The 26,691-nt window shown below is 43.3% G+C and overlaps 2 protein-coding genes across 11 annotated transcripts in view; both read right to left on the reverse strand.

Moving 5' to 3' along the window:
• Positions 1-16: 16 nt before the first annotated feature.
• LOC106040266 (vitamin K-dependent protein C) lies at positions 17-12,597 on the reverse strand. 3 transcript variants are annotated; one of them, XM_013188023.3, is made up of 10 exons: positions 12,401-12,576; positions 10,731-10,932; positions 9,571-9,654; positions 9,033-9,193; positions 8,277-8,301; positions 7,625-7,735; positions 6,798-6,938; positions 6,311-6,420; positions 5,241-5,358; positions 17-690 (listed from the first exon to the last, which is right to left on the reverse strand). In XM_013188023.3, exons 3-10 carry the CDS (start codon positions 9,635-9,637, stop codon positions 119-121), a joined length of 1,305 nt encoding a protein of 434 aa, XP_013043477.3. In that variant the 5' UTR covers positions 9,638-9,654; positions 10,731-10,932; positions 12,401-12,576; the 3' UTR covers positions 17-118. The 3 variants fall into 3 exon arrangements, with proteins under 3 accessions (XP_013043477.3, XP_066858750.1, XP_066858751.1); XM_067002649.1 differs by having other exon boundaries at positions 10,016-10,932; XM_067002650.1 differs by having other exon boundaries at positions 491-690; positions 5,251-5,358; positions 9,571-10,932; positions 12,401-12,597.
• A 26-nt stretch (positions 12,598-12,623) lies between these two features.
• The window catches only part of DGKD (diacylglycerol kinase delta), a 66,622-nt gene continuing 52,554 nt past the window's right edge, over positions 12,624-26,691 (reverse strand). For 6 of the 8 annotated variants that reach the window (XM_067002631.1, XM_067002633.1, XM_048063127.2 and 3 more), the window contains 9 exons: positions 26,158-26,271; positions 25,678-25,812; positions 22,811-22,962; positions 21,927-22,038; positions 21,670-21,762; positions 21,155-21,274; positions 20,716-20,833; positions 19,341-19,471; positions 12,624-18,200 (listed from right to left, as the gene is read on the reverse strand). In XM_067002631.1, coding sequence (XP_066858732.1) covers positions 18,111-18,200; positions 19,341-19,471; positions 20,716-20,833; positions 21,155-21,274; positions 21,670-21,762; positions 21,927-22,038; positions 22,811-22,962; positions 25,678-25,812; positions 26,158-26,271 — 1,065 coding nt within the window. In that variant the 3' untranslated portion in view covers positions 12,624-18,110. Of the gene's footprint in view, positions 18,201-19,340; positions 19,472-20,715; positions 20,834-21,154; positions 21,275-21,669; positions 21,763-21,926; positions 22,039-22,810; positions 22,963-25,677; positions 25,813-26,157; positions 26,272-26,691 lie in introns of those variants that run through there. The other 2 variants (XM_067002632.1, XR_010833651.1) reach the window with 2 other exon arrangements.

Consider the following 26,691-nt stretch of genomic DNA (forward strand, 5'->3'; position numbering starts at 1 on the left):
AAAACACTACACAAGGTTAACATATACTCAATATTTAATACTGAAGATCTGACAGTACATTACACTGCATACTGTCACTGGCACATAGCCACAATATTCCAGGCTTGCAGTACCAGAATCAACCCTTCCAAGAAGGTGACATCTCATCTATGTGGTGCTGGATCCATTCTAAGTACTGACTAACTTTGGTGTAGACTCCAAATTTCTCCTTTTTTCCACAGCCTTCACCCCAGCTCACCAGTCCTACCAAAAACCAAGTATCCTTATACTTAGTGATCATAGGGCCTCCACTGTCACCAATGCAAGCATCTTTTCTGTCTCCTAAAGTCCCAGCACACAGCATGTTGTCAGAGATAACATATCTCATCACTTGTGCACACTCGTTCCTGGGAACCATTGGGATCTCGATGTAGCTGAGGAGAGTTGAGTAATTCTTCTTTTCCATATCACTTGTGCTGCCCCAACCAGTCACTATCATCTGCCTCCCGTTCCTTGTCAGCTCGTGCTCTGCCAGGTCCCGTGTGGGAAGGCAGATAGGGAGCGCATATTTGTTATACATCACAGGCTCAGCCAAGTGCAGCATGGCTATGTCATTATCGGTGGTCTCCTTGGTATAATTTTCATGGCTCACACATTTATCGACCCAAATGGTTTGCTCATTTGCCTCAGTACGGAGACGGTGGTATTTACCTGGAGGAGTAAACAAGAAGATGAGAGATGCTCCTGAACATTCTCAGTTGTCAAAACAAAGGGAGCCTTCCTTCACCTTGGCCACCAAAGCACCTGCAGTACAATGGGGCTTTAGGACTCTACTTCACGTTTTTAATTTGCTTGTAAAATAGACACTTGTTCATTTTATGTTATAGGTTAACAGTTTTTTACTTGATGCACACATTGTAGACCTTCCAGATTTGCCTAATTCATGAATACACACTGTACTTAATTAATTAGTATCCTAGAGCTATGATCATCAGTTGGGAGACTGAAATTGCCTCTGTATTGCCCTGTTGTGTTCTTATTACAGTACACCTGCTCAACTGAAGAGATGATCTTGAGAAGGAAAACAATCTTCTTGGAGTCACCATTAAAAGCAAGGAGAGCAAACATACAGCAATGCAAGGCATTTATAACAGTACGTTACTTTTTTTTGCTGTATAACCATTGTTTAGATTGACTGACCTTCAGGATATAAAGGATAAACGTGACTGATTGGTAAGACTATTCCTTTCTAAAATCATGCATCTGTATTTTAAGGAATTTTTGATTCTCAGTTTCTATTTGTGCTACATGACCATGGACACTTCATAAGCCATGCAGTCAAGCAAAAGTAAGCAGGAAACTAGGTTGAAAAGGGACAGAAAGGCAAAAGCAAGTCATTTGTGTGTGATACACTGGAAAAGACAGGAGAAGATCTCTCTGATAGAACGAGAAGTAGCCACAAAAAGCAATTAACAGTGGTTGCTGCATTTCTGAACTGTGCCATCAGTTAATTTAAGCTTACATCCAATGCACGTTTCAGTATTTACTGGATTAAAATACTTCTTTGGAGATCTGTCCACTTTGCACATTCAAGCTGCAGGAAGGCACGCATCTGAGCACACGAGATGGCAAGACACCCATGCTGGCACCTCACCTCTGCCCATGCTGCAGGAGTGTGACAGTGGCACGCCTTCTTCCTTCTCAGTCCCTCTATAAGTGAGTTCAAAGTTGCTCTTTATTACCACCTTTTCAGATGTGTGCTTCACAATACTGTCCTTCACAGTTGTTGCCCCCCCAATTAACTTTTTACTTCCTTCAATTTTACTTTAATCCTTCCAGACACAAACCTTAAAGTTCCTCTGACTTTGCATTACCAAGGTCTTCTGGAGCCTTTTGCTGTGCTTGAACCTGTCAATGGGGTATTGCTGCTGTGTTTTTTTTTCTGTACAAGAGTGAGAGTGTCTCCAAGCATAGGGACTTTATGACCCACAGCAGTTCCAGAAATAGATTCTCAAAAGACCCTGTAACTCCAGCTTTGGATCTTGGACGTCCAGATCAGTTATTTCTGAGACTCTCATCTTGTTCCTTTGTCAACGGCCACTGCCATTTCATACATGGCCTCGGTAAACAGCTCAGACTACTGAAACTGCTCGAGTGATCACCTGCATCATGCAGTACCAGAGCCTGAAGGACTTCTTATTACCAAGCCGTCACACACAAATCAATTTTTTTCTGCGATCTCCTCTTTGTGGTGGCAGTGTCCCAGCACCCAGGGAGCACATTTCCTTGCTACGTTCTCCCACTCTGCAGCCACTGCGGCAGGGGGCTGACTGGTAGATTTCCGAGGATAAGAGGCAGGGGTTTATTCCTGTCTTCACAGATACAAATCTCTACTTTGGGGCTCAGGAATAATTCTACTCGATCACTGTCAGAGCACCTCCTCTTGAAGAAGGCAGTTTAGTTGCGTAGGAGCTTCACGTGCTCTGTATACAAGCATGGCCATGACTATCTGTATCCTGAGAGACACCTGTGAACAAGCAGGGGACAGCTCTAAGATGGGTGCTACTGTAGCAACAGTTCCCCCTCACCTCTCCACAAGAGAATACCATCCTGACTTCCTATCCACACCTGGACATACCAAACCTGGAGCCTGTGTGAAAAGCACCCAGTTCCTCCCCCACACCGAGGAGAAGCATAATCTTTTTGCTGCTGGCAGAAAAATATTGCTGTGATGTTCTACATAAACGAGCAAATGAGGAACCTGTTCTCTGATGGCAGAGACGGCATTCTGAATTGATGCAGATATGATTACATTCACCTATCATCTTGGAACACACTTCTGGATGCAAACTGGAGATGCAGGAACAAAAGCCACAAGAAGAAAATCTGGGATGTTCTCAAATTTATCTTCCAAAACTTCACCTACTTTGAGACCTAAAGAGGAGGCTGAGGGGAGACCTCATCGCGGCCTACAGCTTCCTTACGAGGGAGTTGGACTCAATGATCCTTGTGGGCCTCTTCCAACTCAGGATAGTCTACGATTCTATGATTCTCTATTTCAGACACTAAGAAGCCATGTGAATCCTGCTACAAGGCTACTCTCCAAGCTCACGAGCGCAAACCCACATGCGAGACTCCCCTCCAGTTCCACCCTTACACATCGTGAGCAGAAAGGTGCAGCAGGACGAGGCCGTAACATTGATGGGCATCCCAGACTGATGGAGGCAGGTTTAATATCACCTGTGCAGTCTTGATACAGACACATTCACTACCATCATCGGGCTTACATCTGCCCTCACAGGCATGGCAATGTGTCCATTCAAAACTCTGTTCCATGTATCTCATGGTCTTAATGGTGGATATCTCTACAGTTTAGAACATGTGTCCTCCTCTGATGAGGACTGCTTTCTTAGTTGCAGCAAAATGCCCAATAGGTACATGTAAAAGGACAAACACATGATGCTTAGGTGAATCTTTAAAAAGTTCCTTTCTTCTTGACCAGGGACATCTGTCCCGCATGCCCACCTCTTCTTCACCAACCCAAACAACACTAGAGGACCCTTATGTGGTTCCTATTTCACCACAGTATGATTCCTTGAGATTTAACAAGAGGGGTTCTCTCATAGGTGATAACTCAGTCTATGGCCACACACTTGCTTCTTCCTCTATTAACAAGGAAGGTCTTTCGGGCAGCTGGGAGAGGGGGAGAAATTTGAGCCCTTACTGGTGATTATCCTCACACTGTAAATTACTCCGTATGCTCAGCCCAAATTTGTATGTGAGGTGTTTCTTGAGTTTTATTTCAACCAAAAAATTGATCTTCCCAAACCATGGTTCTCAAGTGCTGACAATTTTCTTTGCCCACTGAAAATCATTTATGCTCCATCTTTTTATTTGGTTACCACAAGATTCTCTTGACGGATACCACCCCTTGTTTCTTTCCTGCAGAGAGATCTTTGGGCACTCTATCCCAGCTGAAAGCTTGTCACACTGCATAGATCTCTACCAGGACCTGCAGTATGAGGCCGGGTGGAGCCTCAGTATTTCCCCTAGTTAAAATTTTCCCACTAACCTATCTCCTTCAAGTTACATCAAAGCTCCATCTAGCACCGCTGAGCATTCAAACACCACATCTGATGATTGCTTTTCCCTAAAACATTCCAAGACTCTTTACCAAGTTACCTGCACAGGTTCCCGCTTCTTGGGCCTCACTGTAACTGAATATACGTATGTTAAGTGATCACTTCACAGGGAAGAAAACTTCTCAGCAGTAACTGGAAGTGCTTGGGGATGTGCAGTCTGCATGCCTATTTCCAAGCTAGCACATTCACTTCTACTTGATGTCTCTCTTTGGAAAAGGTGAATATTCTGGCTCTAAAAGGTCACAAGGGTATATCACATGGTTTTTTACATTCATCCTGTACGTTGAACAATGGATGATAGACATAAACACTTCCACCCACACGTGCCTTAGTGTCTCACGTCTCAAATGTTTGCACATCCACAGTATATATGGAACATGCATACAGACAGCACATTTCCAAGACTTTCCCAATTACTGAGAACAACCTCTCTTCATTAAAGGAGAAAGAAAGGAATTGAGCTGTTATGTCTCTAATGTCATCAACAGTAGACAGAAAATACTAATCTGAAAAATAATTTCTACTTAAATGTGAATGGAACACTGATTATTTTTGTTTGTTAATTGAGAATTAGTACTGTATTCAGCAGAGGTTTTCTCATGCTTAAGAGCAGCAATGCCAGTAATGGCAGTGTTGCTGCAGTGCCTTTCCTGCTCTGCTAAAACTCTCTGAAGTAATGTTGTTCAAATGTATCAAAAGGCAGGAAGAGGCACTGTGACATTCTCCTCTTGAGCTCAAGACTTCATATACGTTTTGTAAAGAGTGGCTTTTTTTTTTCAGTACTGGAACAACCTTGAATACTTTCATCAACAGAAAAGTTCAAGCAGAAGAGATTTCCCCAAATGGACTTTTCAGTCTTTCTATTGTATAGACAATCAACAGTGCTCAGAAGACATCAGCCCACTTCCACAGTAAGGTTGATACAGGGTCAAATGAAATCAGGTGGTTTTACTGATCTTTTTTGTTTTGTGCTAAGGTGCATATTAAATACTTCCTAGACAATCCACTCCGGCATCCAGGACTTCTGTCTTTATAACCTGCTGGTCTTTCTCCTGAGATGATACACATTGGGAATTAAAGAGTCGTATTTAAAAAAAAGGGATGGATTTTTTTCCATACCAATTCTTACTTTGAAACCCTCTCCTGAATCAACGCAGTGTGCTGCCGTTAGGACCCAAGATGGATGGATGAGAACACCCCCACACAGAAATCTCCCTTTGCTATTTTGCAGCATAATCTGAAACAAAGAAACAGAGAGGTCTGACACTGCAGGAAGCATGGCTCACAAAATATGGTACACATTCTTCTTTGTGATTGCAAAATGTACAGATGCATCAAGCACCAAAGCATGTCATGTTCATTGAAGCCAAAGCTCTACAGTGGAGCAAAAGCACTGCGAATACAGTCTCAGTGGAACACCCACAAAAATTTTTGAATATTCTTCCCAAATTTGGCTTCATCCAAACCAGCAGAGGACTATGCTGGTCACTGTAAGAAAGCACTTTGGTACTCCAAAACTTTGAAAGGCAGAGCTCAAATGAGGGGATTATTTTTGTGTGCACAGAACACCAGAAGACAGTGTGTCATCTCATGCTGCAATTCTCATTTGATGGTGTAAAAAGGCCTTATTGTCAGAGACAGATAGGCTCTGATTGTATGCATTCACTAGTTCCATAATATGGTCTGCGAGGTCTCCTCTTTCTCTGTGACATCCCAACCTTCTCTGTAAAGCTATGACTTATTTAGCTGATTAAATCTGCTAACTTGAATTTAAAACAGGCAAGGCTTATAAAAACATATACCTGCAGAAGAGGAGAGATTACCTCACACTCCTACAATAATGCTGTTACAATACCTAGAGTGGGCATCAGGCAGCATGAGCTGCAGTGATTAAGTGTCATTCCCCAGCATGGAGTGACAAAGCAGGTATTTGTCATCACTATCCTCTCTCTTGACATTCTCAACAAGGTAAAAAACTTGACAACAATGGCAAGGCCAAGAGTCTTAACAGATATTTCTTCTTGTTACTCCAACTTTTTGGTTGCTTTTGAAAGAGCTGAGCTAAGGGAATCTTAGCTTCACGTGATGCCACAACTAGCAATGTAGGAGTCTCCTTGGAATAGGGAGGCAGGCAGAGCTGTTCCGGAATGGCATGAACTGTCTGTTGTGAAAGATTCTTTTCTCCTTACCTGCCAAGGGCTGTCTCCCCTTCTTCCTGCTTTTCCCTCAATGAGACGGATATTGAATCCTGCTTTGGCTTCAATGTAGTCCATTTTCACTCTTCCACAGGGGAATTCCACTACAGAAGATGCAGAGAAGTTAATTAGCACAGACCAACTCACCCAACATAAAACCTCTTCTAAAAGCATTCCCCCCGGCTCCCTAACCTGGGCAATACAATCCATTGGCTTCAAGGAATTCCCTCAACACTTGCAGAGGAGGTACTTTTCAGATTGCTCTATGTGTCTCCATGATGCAAACACAGGCACAGGTTAGACTATTAGTGGTCATAAAGTGGGTATGGATTTGGGAAACACAGGCACGGAATAATTCTGCATGGAATGGCTGTTGTGAAAAGTAGTACAAAGTGCAGTGCAAATACTTCTCCTGCAAACTCCCCTTATTTCACGTTTGAATAACCCTCTGTCAAATCTCCTGTGAACATCCTTCTCTTACCTACAGGCTTGCACGTGGTATGGTCATTTACCAGCTGGTACCCAGATGCACAGCTGCAATAGCGGCACTGGTTGGCAGGGTCATCCTTGCAGAAATGTTCACAACCTCCATTATTGACAGAACAGTTGGTGTATTTCACCTCTGGGGAAAAAAGGAACAAGAGGCATGAGAAGTTGGAAAGCCAGAGTCACAGGAAGGTAAAGTGGCAAAATGACATCTTGATTCAAGTGAGCAACAGCTGACAGTGGATTTGGGATGACAGCTGCAGGATTTAATGGCACTAGGGCCCTTCAGACAGCAAATAGACCTTGGTCCAGAATAAGACAGTGGGGAGACTGGGAACCCAGAGATTACTGTCTGGGCAGGCAGACTGGAGAACAGAAAATTCTGTCACTTAGTGTGAGTCAGATGGTGGAAAGCATTGATGATACATGGTGTATGTACTCCTAATTAAATACACTATGGAGCTTTTCTCTAGGGAAGACATTGTTACAGTAATGACAATAAAATATTGCAGTGGATTGTTTTTTTCTCTGTATTATAAAAAAAATAAAGTAACATCACTCCTATCCCATTTTACAAAAATATCAGAAATAGTTCTGTAAAACACAGATATCTCAGATCTCCAAACGCTTCCCATGGCAACACAAACTTCATTTTGCTTTAGATAAGCACAGATAATCCTTCTACCACATCATGAAGTAACAGAGAATTCACATCAATAATGAAAGCAAGCATACTGTGCAATGCCAGAAGTGTCGATTGTTATACACTGAGATCCCTGTCATGAAGAATGTTATTTTATCGTGGATTAAAGACAGCATTACCATAATTGCACAACACTCCCTCCCAGCCTTTGTTACAGATGCAGGAAAACTTTCCAATATTGTCCTTGCACATCCCATTGGAACAAGGCTGCGGCTCACACTGATCTCCATCTGAAACAGAGGCAGAAAAACTCAGCCCTTGAACCACAGCTCAGATCAAACATTAACATGAGCAGATCCTCCCCAGATTCCCAAGTACCACACACCATTTCTGCCACTGAATGGTGGTAACTCTGTGGTCTTAGCCCAGACAAGGGCACCTGTTTAGGTTTTGAATTACAGCTCTAGAGGGAGCGAGCAGAAGGGAACAAAAGAGCAAAACCTGTGGCAGACAGGGCAGAAGCAAGTTATTGCAGAAGTGGAGAGCAATGGTGGGGCTCCTCTTTGGACCCATGTCAGGCAGGGTCAGAGTATCAGCAATCACTTTTGACCAGCGCCCTTGCTATGAGAAGGTGACTGATGATAGACACAGATGCACCTGAATTTTTTAAGAAGTTGCTTATACAATATGACAGGAAAACATTCTTTGCACACCTCATATAAAAGAGAATGAAAATATAAATCAGTATGTGATATGTGGCAGCAGGAAGGAGGAGTACCAGCTAACCTTGAGGAAACAGGGAGAGATGATTAGGAAAGTTTTTTTACTTACCTACGTATTTGCTCCAGAAATTTAGCTGTAGAGAAACAAAGTTTATATTAAAACTAGAAGCATATTTATCACAAGCAAGGGATTTGAAGTGTATGACGGCTTTGGCCAACACAGCACAGCATTCTAGTCAACAGTGTTGGTCAAATTCTTCTTGGCAGTATAGCAACATACACTACAACAAAACTGGCCAACCCCAACATTCATGCACTGCATGGCCCTCCTCAGCATAGATCCCCCCTGCCCTGCTCACCCATCAGCACCACAATCCCTCAACATCCCTACAGACTTTGTTTTCTTGTCTCTTACTGCCAGGTAAGTCACCTGTGTTGCTGAAATAAAATCACACTTGTGCCTAGTTAGGCAAAACAGGGGCATTGTGAAGACTGTAAAAAGAATCTGGTGTCTGAGGGACAGCAAGGACTGGTTCATCCTATGTATCTAGGATAGGAAGGACTAGGAGAAACTCAGTGGTAGCAAGAATAGCCAATGGGGTCATACAGGGATTGGGATTACCTAACTGGGACCTAAAACTCAAAACTGGGCCAGGTGGGACAGACATGAGCAACCAAGTGCTGCGGTGCAAACAAGCAATGGTATAACTTGGCAATCTCTGTCAAGCAATTACATTCAAAAACATGTCTCTACCTTAGGAGTCAGGAAGGCTGACAGCAAGATCTCCCACATCCCAGTTTGCAATACGTTAAGAAAATAATCTATTGGTTAAGTCTTATATTCCTCCTTACAGAAGCAACTTACTGTTGCTTCCCTGGTTTCAAATATCTCACTGGCTTCCTCAAAGTCACACAGCTCTTCCTTGCACTCACGCTCCACAGAGCCTGGTTTGACCTCCTCCAGAAAAGAGTTTGCCCGCTTCTGGATTTTCAGGACTTGGTTTGCATCTTTGTGGCTGTAAAATACTAGAAACAAAAATGTGAAAGCACAAGCAGGGAAGAGAGCTGGCTGAAAACTGGCAGTGGTCCTTCTTCAAGAATGCTATTCTCAGAGCAACAGCCCCTCTCCAGCACTGCAAGGGAGCTTGCTCTAGAAAACATGGCCTGTCAGTGCCGCGCTGCAGAAGCAAGCCCAAGCCTCTGCTGTGATGCTCAGCTTGCAGGGCTCATGGGCGCTACGCCAAGGCAGCCATCATGGCCCTGCACTGTCTGTAAACCTGTTAGAGGAATCCAAATCCCTTAATGGGAACAATTCCAGCCACTCCCTGTCGCTGACAGGGAGCAAGAAACATGCTTGCAGCAATTGGAAGAGGGTGAAAAGTACCTGAAAAATGAAAACTTACTTGAGGTACTACACACTTGTGAAGAGCAGGCAGCCAGCAGAACACCTATGGTGACGAGCTTCCACATACTGCAGCAGAAGTCCCCTAAAAAAAGAGAAGGCAGGTGTGAAAGGGACTGCACTACTGAGCTGCAGCAAAACCCCCATGCTGGAGACTCAGAGCTCAGCCAGTTCCTTCATTTATTTTTCACACAGCAGCTCCCTCACTGAATGCTGTGTTGTGCCATGATTTTCTCTTTGATTTCGGCTCCAAAGCAGCCGCTTGTTAGAGGCCCTCCAGACTGGTTTGCTAAGTTCCCTTTAACCCATCAGCAGCTTACCCAGAACATTTCTTGTCTGCCCAACATCCTCCCCTTGTCACCAGACATTTTTTACAAGCTTCATGCTTCATTAAATAAAGCTGTACTGTGAAATCCTGAACGATACAATACTTTTGAAGCACTTACTGCTTTATTCAGTGTGAATCAGCGTGATCTATTCTTCCGCCATGAGCTCTGCTGGAACCTAGTTAATCCATAACTTCAGATATTTACTCTTTGGAGTGACATGAAGTGCTTTCTTTTTAGTCATTAAACAAACACAGCTCAGGGGGAGCTTGACAATTTACCTTCATGTACGAGAAAAGTGAAATAGTTGAGGCATCCTTTCTGCCTTTTCCAAATCTGTTTTGTGGTGGTAGTTTTTTGTTTTGTTTTTTTTTTTTCTTTTGACTCTCTGGCAAATAGTAATGGTTATATTCGGTTTGAAAGTGTAACCACACCAGTGCTGAAGTCCCTGAGAGATCCCCACCTCAAAGCCCTCAGTCACTCCATGTGGACAGAGATCGCTGTTTTTAAGTCTTTCCACATTACTTTCTCATCAAAGTTTCCACCACAAGAAGTCAAAGCCTCTAACCCTCGTTACTGCTGCCTGCTTTGAGAAGGCAGGGCAAGAAGCTTGTGCCAGCTCGCTGCATCTTTTGGCATACTGGATTAGCTCTCATCTGCACAAAATCTTCTAATGCATTTTGAACGTTAAACATTTTAGAGAAAAAGCACAATTCTTTTCAGAAATTTTCATAAATCAGAGATGGTACGAACCAGTGCTCCCCTTCTCTGAGGGCAGCTCTTGCAGCAGTACCTCTGTGAGCCATACAGCCTATGACATCCTCATGCAAATTACCTGCACAGCCACGTGTCCCTCTGGTTCCCGCATCAGAGAAAGTGCCACCCCAGTGTCGGGAACAGGTAGCCTAGGCTTCTCTACCATCTCAGCTCACATCTACTGACACTGTTTAGGACAGTTCCAACTGCTTGAAAAACTTTTTTCGTTCTCCCTTACAAACTTGGCCGTGGACTTTAAGTTCATCCATTTCAGACTCATGCTAAAAAAAAAAAAAAAAAAGAAAAAAAAAAGTGGCATCCAAAACTGCAGTTGTGAAAGACATGTGTGTACAGTGAAGCTTTGCTGCTCAATTCAACCACTCAATAAAAAAAATCATCTGAGATTAATGATAGCAGACCTTTTTCTGAAATTAAGTTTTATGAAACACCTGACCAACATGAAACAAAATAGGAAATCTAACAGGAATCAAGTGTATTATTATATACTCCACCTACTACACAAATAATATTTGTAGCTGACTTGGCTATCTAGAAACAGTGCTTTGTTGCCGCATAAATTGCATGTTTTTCACTACGCTTTTGCTTCCAAGAGTTGGTATAGGTTGGCAATTTAGGACAAGCACATCAACTATCAACCTATAGCATTTAAAATCAATACATCAGCCTTTTAAGAACATTTTCATTTTCTTATTTTTATCTTATACTCAGAAAGAACGAACTTAATTCTTCATCAGCCCTTGCATTTTGGGCTCTTAAACTCCTCCTTTGCCATTTCTCTTGCTACCACAGAATATGTATTTTAAAAGCCCACACTTGGGTTCTTGCATAAACATTTAACTCCAGGAGCAGGGAATTCAAGAAAAGATGCTCCAGAATACATCGAGATTTGCCCAGTTTTGCATGCCAGGGAACTGTTTCAATCTAAACAATTACAGTGCTGGGCTCACTACTTTCTAAATGACTTTCATTAAAAGAAGAGCAATTTTTCTGAGGAGCACTACAGGATTGTAAAGAGGAACAAACAGAGAAACTTCATGAGAGACTGGTAATACAGAGGAGGCTCCATGTCATTCTAATTAACACAGTGGAAAGTCATGATTCACACAGTATTAAGGACAGGAATAATCGAAGGAAATCACTTCCCCAAAGCAAGGAAGTATCATGGATGTTTCAGACTTCATTTTTTAAAGATATTCTGCGTATAAAGCAGCCAAAAGCTTTGCTTTCTTCTTCTAGAGGAAATTTTCTGGAATTTTTTGCTCTCTGCTTAACTGTATACCCATTGGAGGCTGCAGCTGTGCATGGCTTTTAACACAAGGGAGACACTCCTCCTCAGGCAGCCTGGTAGCCAACCTGCTTATGAGGACAAGAAGCCTAAATCTTCCCCCTTCCCCACACCCCTGAGGAAAAGCTGTATGCTACAACTGACTCTGACATCAACAGAAGTGCTGTGTCTTTTAGGTCATATGCAAATTCTTCAACTTTTTCCTCTCTTGTGAAGACACTATGACTTACTACTACCTTAAAGGTCACTTGATAAGACAGCATAATGCTGGAACTCTTCAGAGAGAAGTTGCTAGAAAACTAGAGTATACTTTTTACCTATAATGACCGTTTTATCTTCATTCTGCCCACATGAGAATTAAATATCTCAGCTTGCCCAAGGCCCAGAAGGGCACACAGTTACTAATCCCAACAAGGTACAGGGCTGCCAAGCAAGGAATTTACCTTATGATGCTTAAGCTACTTTACAAGTAAGGAATGACAGGGCTTGTTCTAAACCTGTTTGCTTCCAGTGTTGCCCATTCAGTGGGAGCAGATCTGGATGGCTCAGCTCTCCTGATGCTTTATACTGTATTTAAAAAAAAACAAAAAACGTAAGAACTGCAACCCAACAACACACAGGACAAGATGGGGAAAAGCCAGAGAACACTTTTTTTTTTTTAAAAAAAAAAAAAAACAACCCTCATTGGTACTTCAAGATCTTTACAGCACACCTCCCTCCCAACCCATTCCACCATCCCAAGTTCCATTAGATCGCTATCAATCAAACCAAGAGGACTGCAGCCCTGATAACCCAGTAATGACACACTGAGTGGGGCAAAGAGTTTCTTCCTATCACTTTCTGCCACCTAAATAAAAAAGACCAAAATTAATTACCTGCATCAGAGGAGTAAACGTACCTTCTCTCTCTGCTGCTTCTTTCTTTGCATGTTTTCTCTGGTGCTTATTGCAGAGCCTGACACTCAGGTCCAGTGTGTGTGAGCAAAGGCAGTAATTTTTCTTTTCTCTTTATGACTAGAACTAAGTAACTAACATTTTAATGATGAATTTTTACCATTTTCGTCTTGCTACAGTATATAACATCACCATGATTTCTTATGTTCCTGTCACATAAACTATTCCCTCCATAAAAAGACAAAGTATATCCTTCAGTTTAACTGTCAAGCACAAGGTCTTTTACACAGAGAAAATATTCACAACCTTATGTTACTTTCCATTGGCTTTTGCAACAGCACTGTGGAACTCTATGACCATCCTCTCAGTTTAAAAGCAGTCTGTATGACGTTTCTTGTCAACATCTTACAAACACATCAGTCGGTACAGATGGAAGAGAAAGCCCATCACAACGAGATACGTGGACTGCTCAGCTGAATCCTTCAGCTTCAAGTTTACAGGTATCATTTTATGGCAGTCAATTTCCACATTTCATGAGAAAATTAATTTCTCCCACATTTTTGTAAATATTTTTTCACTTGTTCCAGTTACTGTATACATTACTGCCTGCAATAAATTGAAAGCATAGAGGCCCAAGCAGAGTAGGGCAACAACTGTTCCCCTCTCACCAGGGCACTGCACCACCACGATCAGGAAGCTGTGGTCACACCACACAGACTCGAGAGATCTAGGAGCACATGGGAATTTCAGTTGCTCACTCCTGACAGCACAAAAGCAGAAAGACTAACTGACAGACAAATGCCATGCTGAGTTTCTGAGAGTGCTTCCCATCCAGCTGTGGGTTTGCAGACAGTGGAACTACAACCAGGACGAGAGACTGCAGAACCATCATTTCTTAAACACCTCTTCTTTTGTTCACTGCAGATAGAGCCAATAAAAAATTAACTACATAAAACTACCTCACACCAATTACACCAACACAAAATCAATCTACAACAACTGCATTTACCATTTCACTTCTCTCTAAGGAACAGCTCCGAACTTCTGATGCAACTCAGGATAAAGCCATTTTATCACAGCACAGATTTTTATTAGCTGGTTCCCACCAAGTGGGCATTGCAGCTTTCTCACACAATGAAATCAGTAACAGAATATTTACTGGAAGCTCAGAAACATGTTTACTTTATATACAAGAAAAAACTTATTTACAACAATCAACAGTAAACTATGTACAAAAAAATACAAGAGACATTTCCATGGTAACTGTATAAATTAACACAATAAATAGGAGGGAAGCAGGTCCCATTCTTAAGGCACAAAACCTTCTTCCCAAGACTGTACAGGGATTCATTTGCTTCCCTATGCTTCTGACAGGATCACAGGAATGGCGCGGAGACCCCTGAGGAACAACAGTTGGTGGACGGTGATACAGACATGCAGTCACTGCTGACAGTTGTAGAAAAACATCATTTTTCATCCTTTCTTTTTTTTTTCTTTTTTACAGTACACACACCTTAAGATACAAAATATTTTGTGTAAACAGTCTTTTTAAATCACATAGATAGTATGCACATTTTTAAATAACACTAAAACAACGAACACAGCTTTCCGTACGATTTGGTGCAGAAACGTTCCCAGGACGGGCAGCGGAGGCCCCAGCAGGGCTGGAGGCTCTTGCAGCACGCCGGCACCCCTGGGCCCCGAGCCACAGCTCCGCTGTGCTGCAAGGCTCCCGCAGTAGGGCCGCAAGCTCTGGGCACCACAAGATCCCACACGCAAAACCAGAAGGACTGCATTAGCCTAACAGCCCTCCCTACGGGCAGAGCAGGACATTGCTGATAGCTCCTTCACGAGCCCAAACGCCCTCTGGTCTCCACTGCATGCAATCCCACTGAAGCAAATCATCCTAACACAGGGCACGCTACTCCCCAGAACCTGCCATTCAGGGTGAGTTTCCAGGGCAGTGCCAGAATGAGAGACAACATACTGAAAACTCATCCTAGCACGTGGAACCATATGCCCAGCTCACCGCAGACACTGCCCCAGCTCCTTCCAAATCACTGCCAACAGGGAGGGTTGATAAACAGAGGGTGGCACAAAGCTTCCACAAGAGTAGCGTTTTCAGGAGACTAAACATACACGTGATGTGTGCAGTTCTAGCTTCTCTCAAGCTGGTGTTTTACCTGAGACTGCAGGAGAGTCTCTTTTTTTTTTTTTTTTGGCAAAACAGATATGTCTACTGTCTAATCGTCTTTCCTGAATTTCTCTCCCACAGAAAAATGATCAGATGCCAGAAGAGGAACTCAGAATAACGTAGCCAGAAGTTCAGCCTGACTGCCTGCTTTGCAGATAGTTCTCACTGATTTTTGACACAAATCATACTAGTCTACTCACAAAATCTCTGCAACCGCAATCTGCATTTTTCCCAGTGAGACACATACAGCTACAACTTTTTGTTAGATATAAACCTTAATACATATTCAAAGGCACTCAGGTTAAATATGGATCCCATTTTCTAGCTCTTAAAAGAAGGTAGAACTCCCTCCCTGCCTTCAGTAAAAAATAGACAGGAATATACTGGCTATGAACGCTTTGATAAAATGTGCACCTACACAAAAAGTATTTGAACCTATCAACAGGACAGAATATAAAAGTAAAAGACAGGAAAATTGGTCTCTGCAGGAATCATCACCCATAGCACATGGCTAATGGCCTTCAGGCCTCTCCAGATATGGCACAAATGAAGGAACAAGCCTGAATGTAATAACTCTTTGGATTCCCGTTACTCTGAGCAGGAAAAGTACAGAGGAGCTGTTTCTAATGAGGCAAGAATCTATCCCCCAGAAACGCCAAGAAGGCAAGTGCATACTGTTTATACACCTTAAATCATGACGTTCCCCGGAGAAACTTCACAGCAACAACTCCTTCAGCAGGTAAAGGAGCAAACAGAGCTACAACCTGCCTTGTGCGCCCTGCTGCGCTCTCCGGGGAAACACATGAACATCCTGACCAGGCATGCTCCTGGGGACAGGCAGTGAGCTGCACCTCGCTGCCACCAGTGAGGAAGGACGTGTCCTGGGGTTCTACTTAGTGAAGGTTTCTCCTCATTCTCATGCAGATGCTGCTCAGTGTCCCAAACACTTTATGTCTACTATTCTTACTCATCCGACACCTCAGGAATTCAATACAGTAACAGGGTTTTGTACTGACAAAGAAAAAATATGGCCAGGGAAGCAATTGCTGATGTATAGATAGAAGAAACAAATTCAGAGCAAAACTGAACATATTTCTTGTTCAGTCCACAGTATTTATACCAGAAATTTTGCTAGTTTGATGAAGCATGTTTAGTCTTCTGCTAACTTCTCATGAGCAAACCCTGTCAATTCACTAGGCTGAGAGGAAATGTGTGGCTGAATGAGTTAAAAACAGATAGGGAGAGTCAGAATAATCCTTGGTGAAGCCTTAAAGAATGCAATGGAGTTTGCCCAGCATGGTATCAGCCCACAACCTTTTGAAACAGACAAGACTTTACATAAAATAACTTGGCTGATTGTTGTTGTGACTACAGAGCTGATGTCAGGTTGATAAAATCCTTAGAAACAACAAAGAAAAAGACGTCCTCAGGAAATTATCTCTCATGCCACTGTGTATGTAACCATTTCTTTGTCTGCAGCCATAGGTGGACAACTGCCACTGTAAAAAAAAAAAAAAAAAGAAACAAAAACCATACAAAATTACAAAGTAATTAAAAATTCCTGCTGTCTCTCCAGCTTTACAGCACTGAATATTCCTAAATTCCTTCTGCAGTGATAAACATGGCAATATAATTATGCATGCTGGTCTTCGGGCTTTAACAGTCACCTGACTGGGGTCAGGCAATACAGCGGAAATTTGAAGGCCGTCTAGGAACTCTGAATCAGAGGCACTGATTTTTCCATGCTCCACTGTTGGTGGTACCAAAGACTATTTACCAACATACTCCAGTTTTCATTACGATGCTTGTCCACTCTGTAACAATTCTCTTTATCTCAGGGCTCTTACAGGAGCCCTGATGTTTGACAGGACGATTGCTCTCATGGGAGTACAACCCAGGAGGACTGAGGCACCCTAATCTTTTGGTATCCATCTTGGGGTGAAGGAGCAAGGCAGGAAGAGAAAGAAGCAAGGTGGAAAAGCTGCTGGAACCAAGACAGGTCAAAAGATGCAAGTACTATGAATAGACCGTAATTTTTGTGACAGAAATAGTTTTCTGCAACTACAAGTTGAAGAAAAGCAAGAGCTTTGTTTTCTGTGGCCACGACAGTGGGACCAAATGGACAGCAAGCCACTCCTGGCTCTTGCCAGTCATGCTGCTCCCCACGTCAAAGTGGAGCAACTTGTTCCATATCTTACTTCATTACATTACATTTCTTGCATGGCCCAAAAAGCTAGTTAGTGTTCCTCTCCCCTTCATTTGGTCTCCTGAAGATAAATGCAGTCAGAGCGGATTTCCTGTAATCTTTTGGCTCTTGAGAATTTTGTCTTTAATTAGTGTCAGGAATTTCCAAACAATTGTTTGTGATGCCTGAAAACCTACACGTTGTACCATTGTGACTGGCTGAAAGAGGAGAGCCAGGCCCAGTGGAAGACCACGCGGTTTTAACCACATGCATTGTTTGTTGCAAGGCATACGTGAGTGAGGATCACTGGGAGTTCATTGGTAAGGGGAGGTCTATACTGGCTTTGAATTTCTGATGCAAATCACATGCAACTACAGGCTTGCTAAAAATGGGTTAGTAAGACACAAGGACAAGCTCCGTCCCACTGAAATGCTCTAAGATACAGGTAAGACATACTGATGAGCAGGAAAGTTTTCAGTTTGAAAAGACTGTCAGATGCTCCTGAACTAAGACTGGCCAATATATCTTTTGCCCTGAATAATTGTACTGTGATGAAGTTATCCAGTAAAGGTAGCTGTGTTGCAATTGTCAGGAGTCCTGCACTATCACTGGAACCAGAACTTCCCACATTGGAGGACATGGTTCTTCAAACAGCAAGTGAGTTCTCTTTCGGGAGGCTCTGCCTCAGTGCAGATAAGGTGCCTCTTGACTGTATGCAGCCGTACCCCACAGGAAAAAAGGTAGCACCATGCTTGGTTGATATGAGCTCTGAACAGCTGCAGTTTGGCTGTTCAGTAGAGACAGTTGTGAGCACATCTGCTCTGTGAGGTGACTGCTGTGCAGTTAGTGGGAATGGTAGACACAGGCTGTGAAAACAGAGGCTAAACCTCGCTGACAGGAGTATTCCGGCTCAGCTCCTTGATCCCGTGTAATATTCTCTTCATGTGGCCCACTTTGGTCACACCCAGGTCCTGGAAAAAAAGAGAAAACCTTACCTTAAGAGAAAGTGGGGGAAAAACACCAGGTCACCAAGCAGTGGTTACAAACTAGTCAGCCAGTTACAGAGAGGAGGAAACCAACCAAAAAGATTACAAACTTGATGGTTATATATGGAACCCCAAACCACATGTCAAAAAGCGACCAGAGCATGACAGGGTAAGGAACAGTCACAGAGCAGGAACAGAGCAATGGAGAGAAACAACTGCAGACCATTAGCCAGAAATGCAAATTGCTTTGACTGTGAAAGGCCAAAGCAGGAGAAAAGAAAGTGCATACAGATCTCAAGGACCTAAGCTTGTAGCCAAACACATGCAGGAAGAACCAACCGACCACTGGTCACATCAAAACACGTGTGAACACTTGGGTGCCATGCAACAAAACACACTGTAGCTGGATGGCATGCTGAGGAATCAGCTACGCAAATTAGAGCAAAACTCAGAACAGAAAGATGGTTAAAATCACAAATGAAGATCCAAGGGCCACTCAACAAATGCTATGCACTGCTTTATAACAAAATATTTTCCTGCTATATGCAAGTCACTAGAATGATGACAAAATTATTTTGCACATGCAAAGAACCATCACTTTCAATTTCCTCTTCAGAGAAAGCATCTCCTGACGAGAAAAGTTGTACAACGTGCTTATTATATCAAAGATTCTCTCAATCTAGCAGTGTCATCAAAGACCATGACCATTTTTTCTTGTAACAAAGAAATGCAATGATCTATTTAGTCCAGTGACTACAACTTAAGACCCAAATTTTCCAAATCACAGCATGTTCTGCAAAGATGGTACAGCAGCTGAGAAGTTGAAAATCCCATTCCATCATCAAAATCAGAGACTCTCAAGAATACTGTCTGCAATCTGTGTGGACTTCTCCAGGAAGCTGTGAAGAATTAGACAGCTGGTCTCTCAACTAACTGTTCTACCTCCCTGCTACTAAACATCAGGTGACCTGAAATGGTGAGAAAATAAAACAAGGCCACAATGAACCCATTCATCTTGCCAAGGCATGTGGAATGAACAGTGGGCAGACAGCTTCCAAGCACATTCAGCACAGAAGGTCATGCAGATGCAGCTGGCTATTTCTGATGAGCCAATCATGAAAGTACCTTGAGGTCCCTCCGTTCGAGGTGCAGGAGCTCAGAGCCCCGGACGTCATGCCGGATGAAGATATCCTTATACTCACAAAGACTGAGATGCTCAAGCCAGGCCGCAACCTCCTCCGTTCCCCAGAGGTGAACTGTTAGAGATGGAAAAGCAGGAGTGCATTGAGTACCCAGAATCCCAGGAGAGAGTGAGAGGTGAGGACACCATCAGCACTCAGTGCCAGAGAAGGAGGGCAAGCAGTACCACAGCCTCAAACCAAAGAGAGGGCAAGGACTGGTAGCACAACCTACAGTCTCAAACAAAGGAGGTAGGGCAGAGTAAGATCAGAGGTATTCTCTTAAGCAGAGGCTATAGCTGTAGTAAAGCCAGGAGGAAGCACATGCTTGTTCTGACAGGATTGGATAAACTTTTTAAAGTTTACCCCCACGTTTATGAGTAAAATCTTGAAATTCCTCTGCTTACAAAACAACAGAGTCATAAAATGTATAAAAAAGAATCAACCACAGGTTAGTTTGCTATTATGTATGAACACTTGTGGTCTGTAAACAAAGTGGCAACCTCTCTATCTGAAGTCTGAGGGAGAGAGGAAGAGCTTGGACTTCCACCTTCTTGCACAGCCTCTAAATAAGAGACGAATAAAGTTCCCAAATTCTGGGGGGCAATGGATGAGCACCAGCACATCAGACAGAAAGAGACTGTACCCACAATTCCATGGCAGAGGACAGGACCCAGGAACCCACAGAACAGATAGTATTTCTGAATTTCAGAAGAAGAAGGTCTTCATAAGCACAATATAAACCAAAAATCAACTAACCCAATTGGAGAGAAAGTGTCTTGACTGACAATTTTATGATTCATGGCCAGTTTTTATCTACTGACCAGTAGGATTAAAGGTCAGGGCTGCACCTGTGGTGATGCTGATCCCCTTAGACATGAAACCTGATTAAAGCCTGAAGGTGAATCAATGAAAGAAACATCATTAACCGTATCACAGAAAATCAGCAGTGAAAAGACTGGAGTTATGCGGACTTGGGCCCCACAGTCGTTTTGATACCTAAAATGCCAAAATACTCAAATTCACTGCATTAAGCACCTTCTAAAATGCCCCTGAAAATGGCCAGATGTAGGCAGAATTCTTCAGAGGGTACCTCCTGTTTCTGCTCAGGAATACCTGTTTAGTACTGGGGGATCATGACTCAGACAGAACAGAACCATAAACTACTTTGCCATGTGAAAAAGACATTATACTCAAAGAAAAGGCAGATAAGATGCAAGTGAAACAGAAGAGGGAGAGAACATGAGAGGAAACACAGAATGGGTAGGGTTGCGACCACACTAGTGTGACAGAGAGAGACAATGAATGAGCAGACTTGGTACCCGGCAATCCCATGCTACTATGAGTCTCCTTATTTTTGTTGTTTTTCTCCTTTTTAAACTTGGTCACCAGACGGAATTTGCCACTGCGGCTGCGTTTAGAATAATCCAGCATCTGGTTCTATAGGAACAAGAAGAGAAAAATCAGGAAAACATTCATAGGTCCCCCTGAAACGAGTAAAGTCAAGCTCAGGTCCATAACTCTTGTAAAAGAGGAAAAAAACCTCTAAACTCATTCTGACCAAGCCAGAGAAGGAAACAGAGAAAGTTGATCCCATGTCAGTCAAAGGACATTAGCAGGAAATTACTTTCTCTAGCCTTAGGGAGTCAAGTTTCCTTCTTAATGATCTTTTCTCGTATCAGCTCTATATTCACAGAAAGGCACACAACAAACTAGTGAAAAAGAGAATAGCTAGGGAAATACGGCCTTGGTCCTCCTCACCTCCTCATCACAGGGTTCCATAAGCTGCCACAGCCAAGGGATGTCTGCCAGTTTCCTCAGTTGGAGGTCCATGTCTGCCAGGGCTGCTTGGAGCTGCTCCTTCTGGGGAGGATCTAATTGCTGGATCAGAAACGGAAGCAAAGCAGAGTTAAAAGCCACATGGTGGAATGTATAGTCATGCCTTTTGTCTTGAAATTCCTTGCTAAACAGAGCAGTTCCTCCTTTTAAAAGGAAGTGCACAGCAGTCACCCTGCCCAGACATCACCAAGTTCATAATTTGTATCTTTTCTGAGCTCCAAACTTGGAGAAACTAGCCTGACTGCTCATCATACTAATGTAACAACACCATCCTAATTCCTGGATGGAATTCATTTGGAAGTTATTTTCATCCTGGAAGTCATTTTCATTGACTTGTTACAAAGAAGACAAAGACCAGCAAAACGTTGCTTGCCAAGGCCACAGTATGAGATGAGAAAAAGTGAGAGGCTGCTTTACTCTTGCTTTGTGCTTCTTACCAGCGCCATCTTGCCCGCCAGCAGCAGCTCTGTCTCATTATGCAGGGCTTTGACATTATTCACCATCTCTACAACAAGGCTGCAGTTCAGGCCCTGCGGGGAAGCAATTCATGCGCAAATTAAGCCTGGAAATGCAGAGGTCTGAGCAGTCAAAGGAAGAAGTCTTAGAGAAGCAAGCCCTACTTTTGGTCAATCAGAAAGGGAGACCAAGAGCTATGGAACAAGGACAAAATGAAGATGCCAAGTGAGTGAAGTACCTCTGTAGACTTGGATTTAGCGTAGACTTTGTCCATAGACTTGGAGCTGGCATTGACAGCATGGGCAAGCTCCTGTTCCATGTCCTGATAGGATTGGGCTATTTCCCGAATGCTAAAGAGAGAATTACAGATTGCATCAGCATATGCTCAAAGCAGAGATCTTTTCTGACTGGGTATCTCCTTTAATACCCATCTGACTGACAGGAGCAGGGATAAAGCATGGGAGAGGTACAGGCTCTGGCAAAGCAGGGCTGTTTTCCCTGCTACAGTGAGCATGCATACGCAAAGCAAGGCAGATTTCACATGCACAACTCCAGATGCATATTCAATTCTGCACACGAGTTGGAATCAGTCTGAAATATGATCCAGACATTTTAATATGACCATAGTGATGTGAAAGGCAGCTGCACACACTGCAGTTTAATTAACACTTCACTGATGAGACTCTGGGCATTTTCCCTCAGAGGCCCAGACCAAGCAGCAGCATGTCTGAGTAAAGGATGAGCAGATGAGCATAAAGTGACTTCTTCCAGAAATCTCTGCTGGGCATCATGGTTACAAGAACCCAGCTTGTCAACTGAGCTCTTAAAGAGGACTTTGTTTTACTTCTGATAACAATCATTGACATTCAAAGCCATTGGGTTGTTTCAGGATTAAATGATCTGTGATTGCTCGTGAAAGCGATACATTTTGTTCAGGATGACCTATGACAGTTTATACAATTTCAATCCTCATGCAGCCGGGACAGTGCATAATGAAAGAATGGTACCCCAGCGACATGGACCGGCACTGCCCAAGAGAAGAGTCTCCAGGAACAGGGTGTCAGACAAGAACTTTGGGCACCAAAGGAGGGCTCTATTCACTAAAAGCAAATTGAGACCCACCTGTGGATCAGAGCACCTGCAGCTTGACCAAATTGGTTGATCTGGGTGGATTCTTCTTCTGACATGATCTCTGGTTGCAGTGAGAAAGAGGAGGGTCGGGACAACTCACATTTCTGTTTGTCCTCCCAGGACTTCAGGGTGCTCTCAAATGCCTAAAACCACAGCAAGCAAACTATAAGATACCTTATGTATCTCCTATAAAAAAACAAGGTTCTAGGTGCCAATGACTGTAAAACACTTTTCTTTGGAGGACCCAGTTGTTCAGCTGCTTGTAACTTTGCTAACTTTAGCTATTTGGGTTGAAATTTTCTATGCCACGTGCTTGCCTTGGTTTAATTTTTACTTAAGCCTTATTTTAGTCAAAATCATTAGGTCACTTCTGAGGACCAGACCAGAAGAATCCACCAGTACACTAGTGGTGGCAGCCTTTTCTTTGAGTACCTATGTTGCCTCTATACCTTGAACCAGAAACCAGAATTTTGACATGTATGCCCAAGGAAGAGCCTTTTGTTATTCAGTAAAAACCCATCCAATTCAACTAATTACAAGCTTTGTGGAAAGGAGGGAGCAGCAGTATTAGTGCACATCTCTTCAAGTGACATCTTGGAGCTGGAAATCAAAAATGTTCAAGACTCCCCCTTATCTGGAAGTAAACTGGGCTTCCCCAGTAATTGGTGGACTAGCAGCTGAACTCTGAGGCAGAACTTGTCCCACTTGCACTCTTACTGATCCTCTTGCTGCCATCAGCTAGTGCTTCAGAAAAAAAAGAAAAACACATCCAATGCAGAAGGCTCAAAATTGGATATGGTGAGAAGGAAAACTGACATGTAGAGCCTCAGGGCAAGGAGAGATGAATCGAGTGCAAAAAATGGGAAGACAGATGATTAGATGAGAGAAGGCACTATGGGAGAGGAAGACTAAAACAGGAAGCAGAATTCAGAGAAGGGGAGGATAATGATCAGGAGTGCACAGCATTCACGGGGAAAAAAAAATCAGCATCTGGAGAGCCAGAAAATGAAAGGAGACTGAGTGTGATGGGTGGGGGAAAGGGAAAGAAAATAGTAGTCCTGGATCCTGGTCCTGGGAATTCAAATGAGATGACTACAGAATAGGTAAGGGGCACAGGACTAGAGGGAGAGGAGATGGATGTCTGGAGAGGAGATCCAGTGTCTACGAGAACACAACTGCCATGGGGGCAACCCAACGATCTGAAGACACATCATTTTCCTGCATCTGCAAATACTTGTGAAGACCTGTGGTAAAGCATTCCTTTCCCCTACTGCTTCTCATATAGGACAAAAACAAGCTCCGCCAGCTCTGTACAAGCTATCTGCTGATCTCAGCCTTGCTGATGACTCTACAGTGGTCCAGAGGAGGCCATGAGGGAATATGAGTTTTTCCATCTTCTGCTTAGGAAACCAAATATCCCAAATCACATTTGAAAAATGCTACCAAAGGTACAGGGTCACCAACTCAAAAAGAGGACCCCACTTCATCTACTGCATAGGACAGACTGGCTCTGTGAAGGAAAGGGTGTGCAATGATGACCACAAGGACAGCAGGAGAGTCAGGGATAAGCCCATGGTCAACATGAGAGCTGAATGCTGCTCTGCAAACTTGCAACTTGCTCCTCAGTGGCAGTTCCATGCCTGCAGAACTGGTTTGCAGGCAGGGAGGAGAGGGGTAGCACAATCACAGCCATGGCTTCAGCTGGTCCAACACACACAGCATGCTCACTAGGGACTTGTGTGTCCTGTCTGCCTTTTGTGCTTCACTCTCCTTTCCCACTGTACCCACACATAGGCTGCCTCTCCTTTTCTCTCTCCCACCTTTACAGCAGGAACTCTGTTCCACCTGACTCTGTCCTATCTCCTTCACTCATCCCACTCCCCTTCGAGGTTCAGTGTGACATTGCAGAAGCTTTCCATCCCTCCAGGGAAGAGTCTGCTTGCTATCCCCTTCTCCTCCTCTCCCCACCATCCACACCAATACCCAATGTTCTCTCCCAGCTCAAGAGGTCTTGGGTATTTCCCTGTCCTACCATGACGGGGGCTCTGTAGTCCCACTTTTGCTTTCTTTTCACACTATCATACTTGTAACTTCCTGCCAGGGAACGTTTCCAATCTGTATCTGGCTGCTTTTCCTTTTTTCCTCTTGGTTGTTCTCTCATTTCTTGTTATTCAGCAGGTGAGTCCTTTGCGGAGGACTTCAGTTTGCTCTGGAAACTGGGTAAAGGCATATTATTCTGGGAATTTTTAAGAACTTCTATCAACCAAACTGTTTATCCACATAAAATTACATAGTTGGGGGAGAACCATAAGCCTGTCTGTACCACAGCAATACCTTTATCCTTTCCTTTAGCTTCCCACCATTCAGTAATACATTAAAATGGCAAGGACACTTCTTTATATGCTGGTACTTATCAGGTATATTTGAGAATTAGGAGATCAGACAGACACAGACTGATGAACGAGGCATGAGACACTGCTTTTCTTGGTCAGCGAGGTATAAGCCACATTCTGAACAATAATGAGAAATTAAGATATTGAACAGCTGAATCTAGACATTCCACAGCACTCAGCGAGTCAGGCATCCTGTGGGAAAAACAGCATGCAAGTATGTTAAGAAATGTTGTGTCACAGGGCACCTAGAAAAGGATGCAAAATAAGCTTGCAGAAACCTTACTTATTTGATTTCCCAATTAGTGAACGCAAGTTTAGCCGTGTTCTTTCCAGAGGGTTTTATAATGTGTAGCAAAACATAATTCCTACATCCACCAAGATAATCATTCATATGTGGCCACTGACACGCTCCAGGAACAAGTAACATCGAAAGCATGAGTACAGTGTATCCAAGGCTGCTCTTACCCTGTCTCGGGTCAGGGTCTGTGCCCTGTTCTTATGAACAATCCAAATGTAACCTGGAGGCTGGATCCAGGCTTCTCCATCCACTTGTACAGGAACTCCCTCTTCTCCCAGGATTGCTATCTTCACAGTCCGACACTGCAAGAAGTGATTGCATTACAGCTCTAAAATGCTGTTTTTTTTCAAAAGCATGAGACATGCTCTTTCTTTCCAAAACATTTCCCCAGGTAGTGTACAGGCATTATTTGCTATGTCTTTGGATTAACCTGTATTTGAATTGCTAATCTATCTCCTACCACAATGAAAGCTGGCAAACAATTCCATGCACCAATTGCCCCTGAACACACACCTTTTCAGCTTTGGTGGACGTTCCTTCCATGGACAGAACAGAGCAGAAAGGAGGGCTTTACAGACTGAAACTGGCAAAAACATCACGCACTGGAGATGGGGGAGGCAAGCAGAGCTCACAAAAGCAGCTGATACCTGTGCAATCCGGTGATGCTGTAGGTTTATCACTCGTGACACTGCCATCTGCATGCTACCAAACACGGCTACCACCTCCAAAATCTTGTCATCAAAGGAAGGGGCTGTAAACGTCTAGTCAAATACAAGGGAGAGAGAATTCAACTGACATACAGCTCTGATAGGGAGGTTTCCTTTTCCCCACTGGTGCACAATTGGTGCTTAATCTGTACAGAATTAACAATGAGGCTAGAAGGTGAAGATTTGCAGTGACACAGGAAAGAGAAAAAAGAGCCTCAATATTCCAACTGTGCTGTCAATGGCAGCTAAAGAATAAGTCCAATACAAAGACTGTAGTCACAAAGGAATAATTCTTCTTATAAGAGTAAGCACTTTCTCTTTCATTTCAAACAATACAATGTTTGTGAGTGGATATAACTGCCTTTGCCTTCAAGGGGCTTTACTCCTCAGACAGCATGAGGGGAGAAGGCCAATTTAACACGTTTCCTGGAAGTCTAAATGCCCTGGACAGCATCCGGTTCCTTTCTGAATCGC

The sequence above is a fragment of the Anser cygnoides genome, chromosome 9, assembly GCF_040182565.1.
Source record: "Anser cygnoides isolate HZ-2024a breed goose chromosome 9, Taihu_goose_T2T_genome, whole genome shotgun sequence".
Taxonomy (NCBI): Eukaryota; Metazoa; Chordata; class Aves; order Anseriformes; family Anatidae; genus Anser; species Anser cygnoides.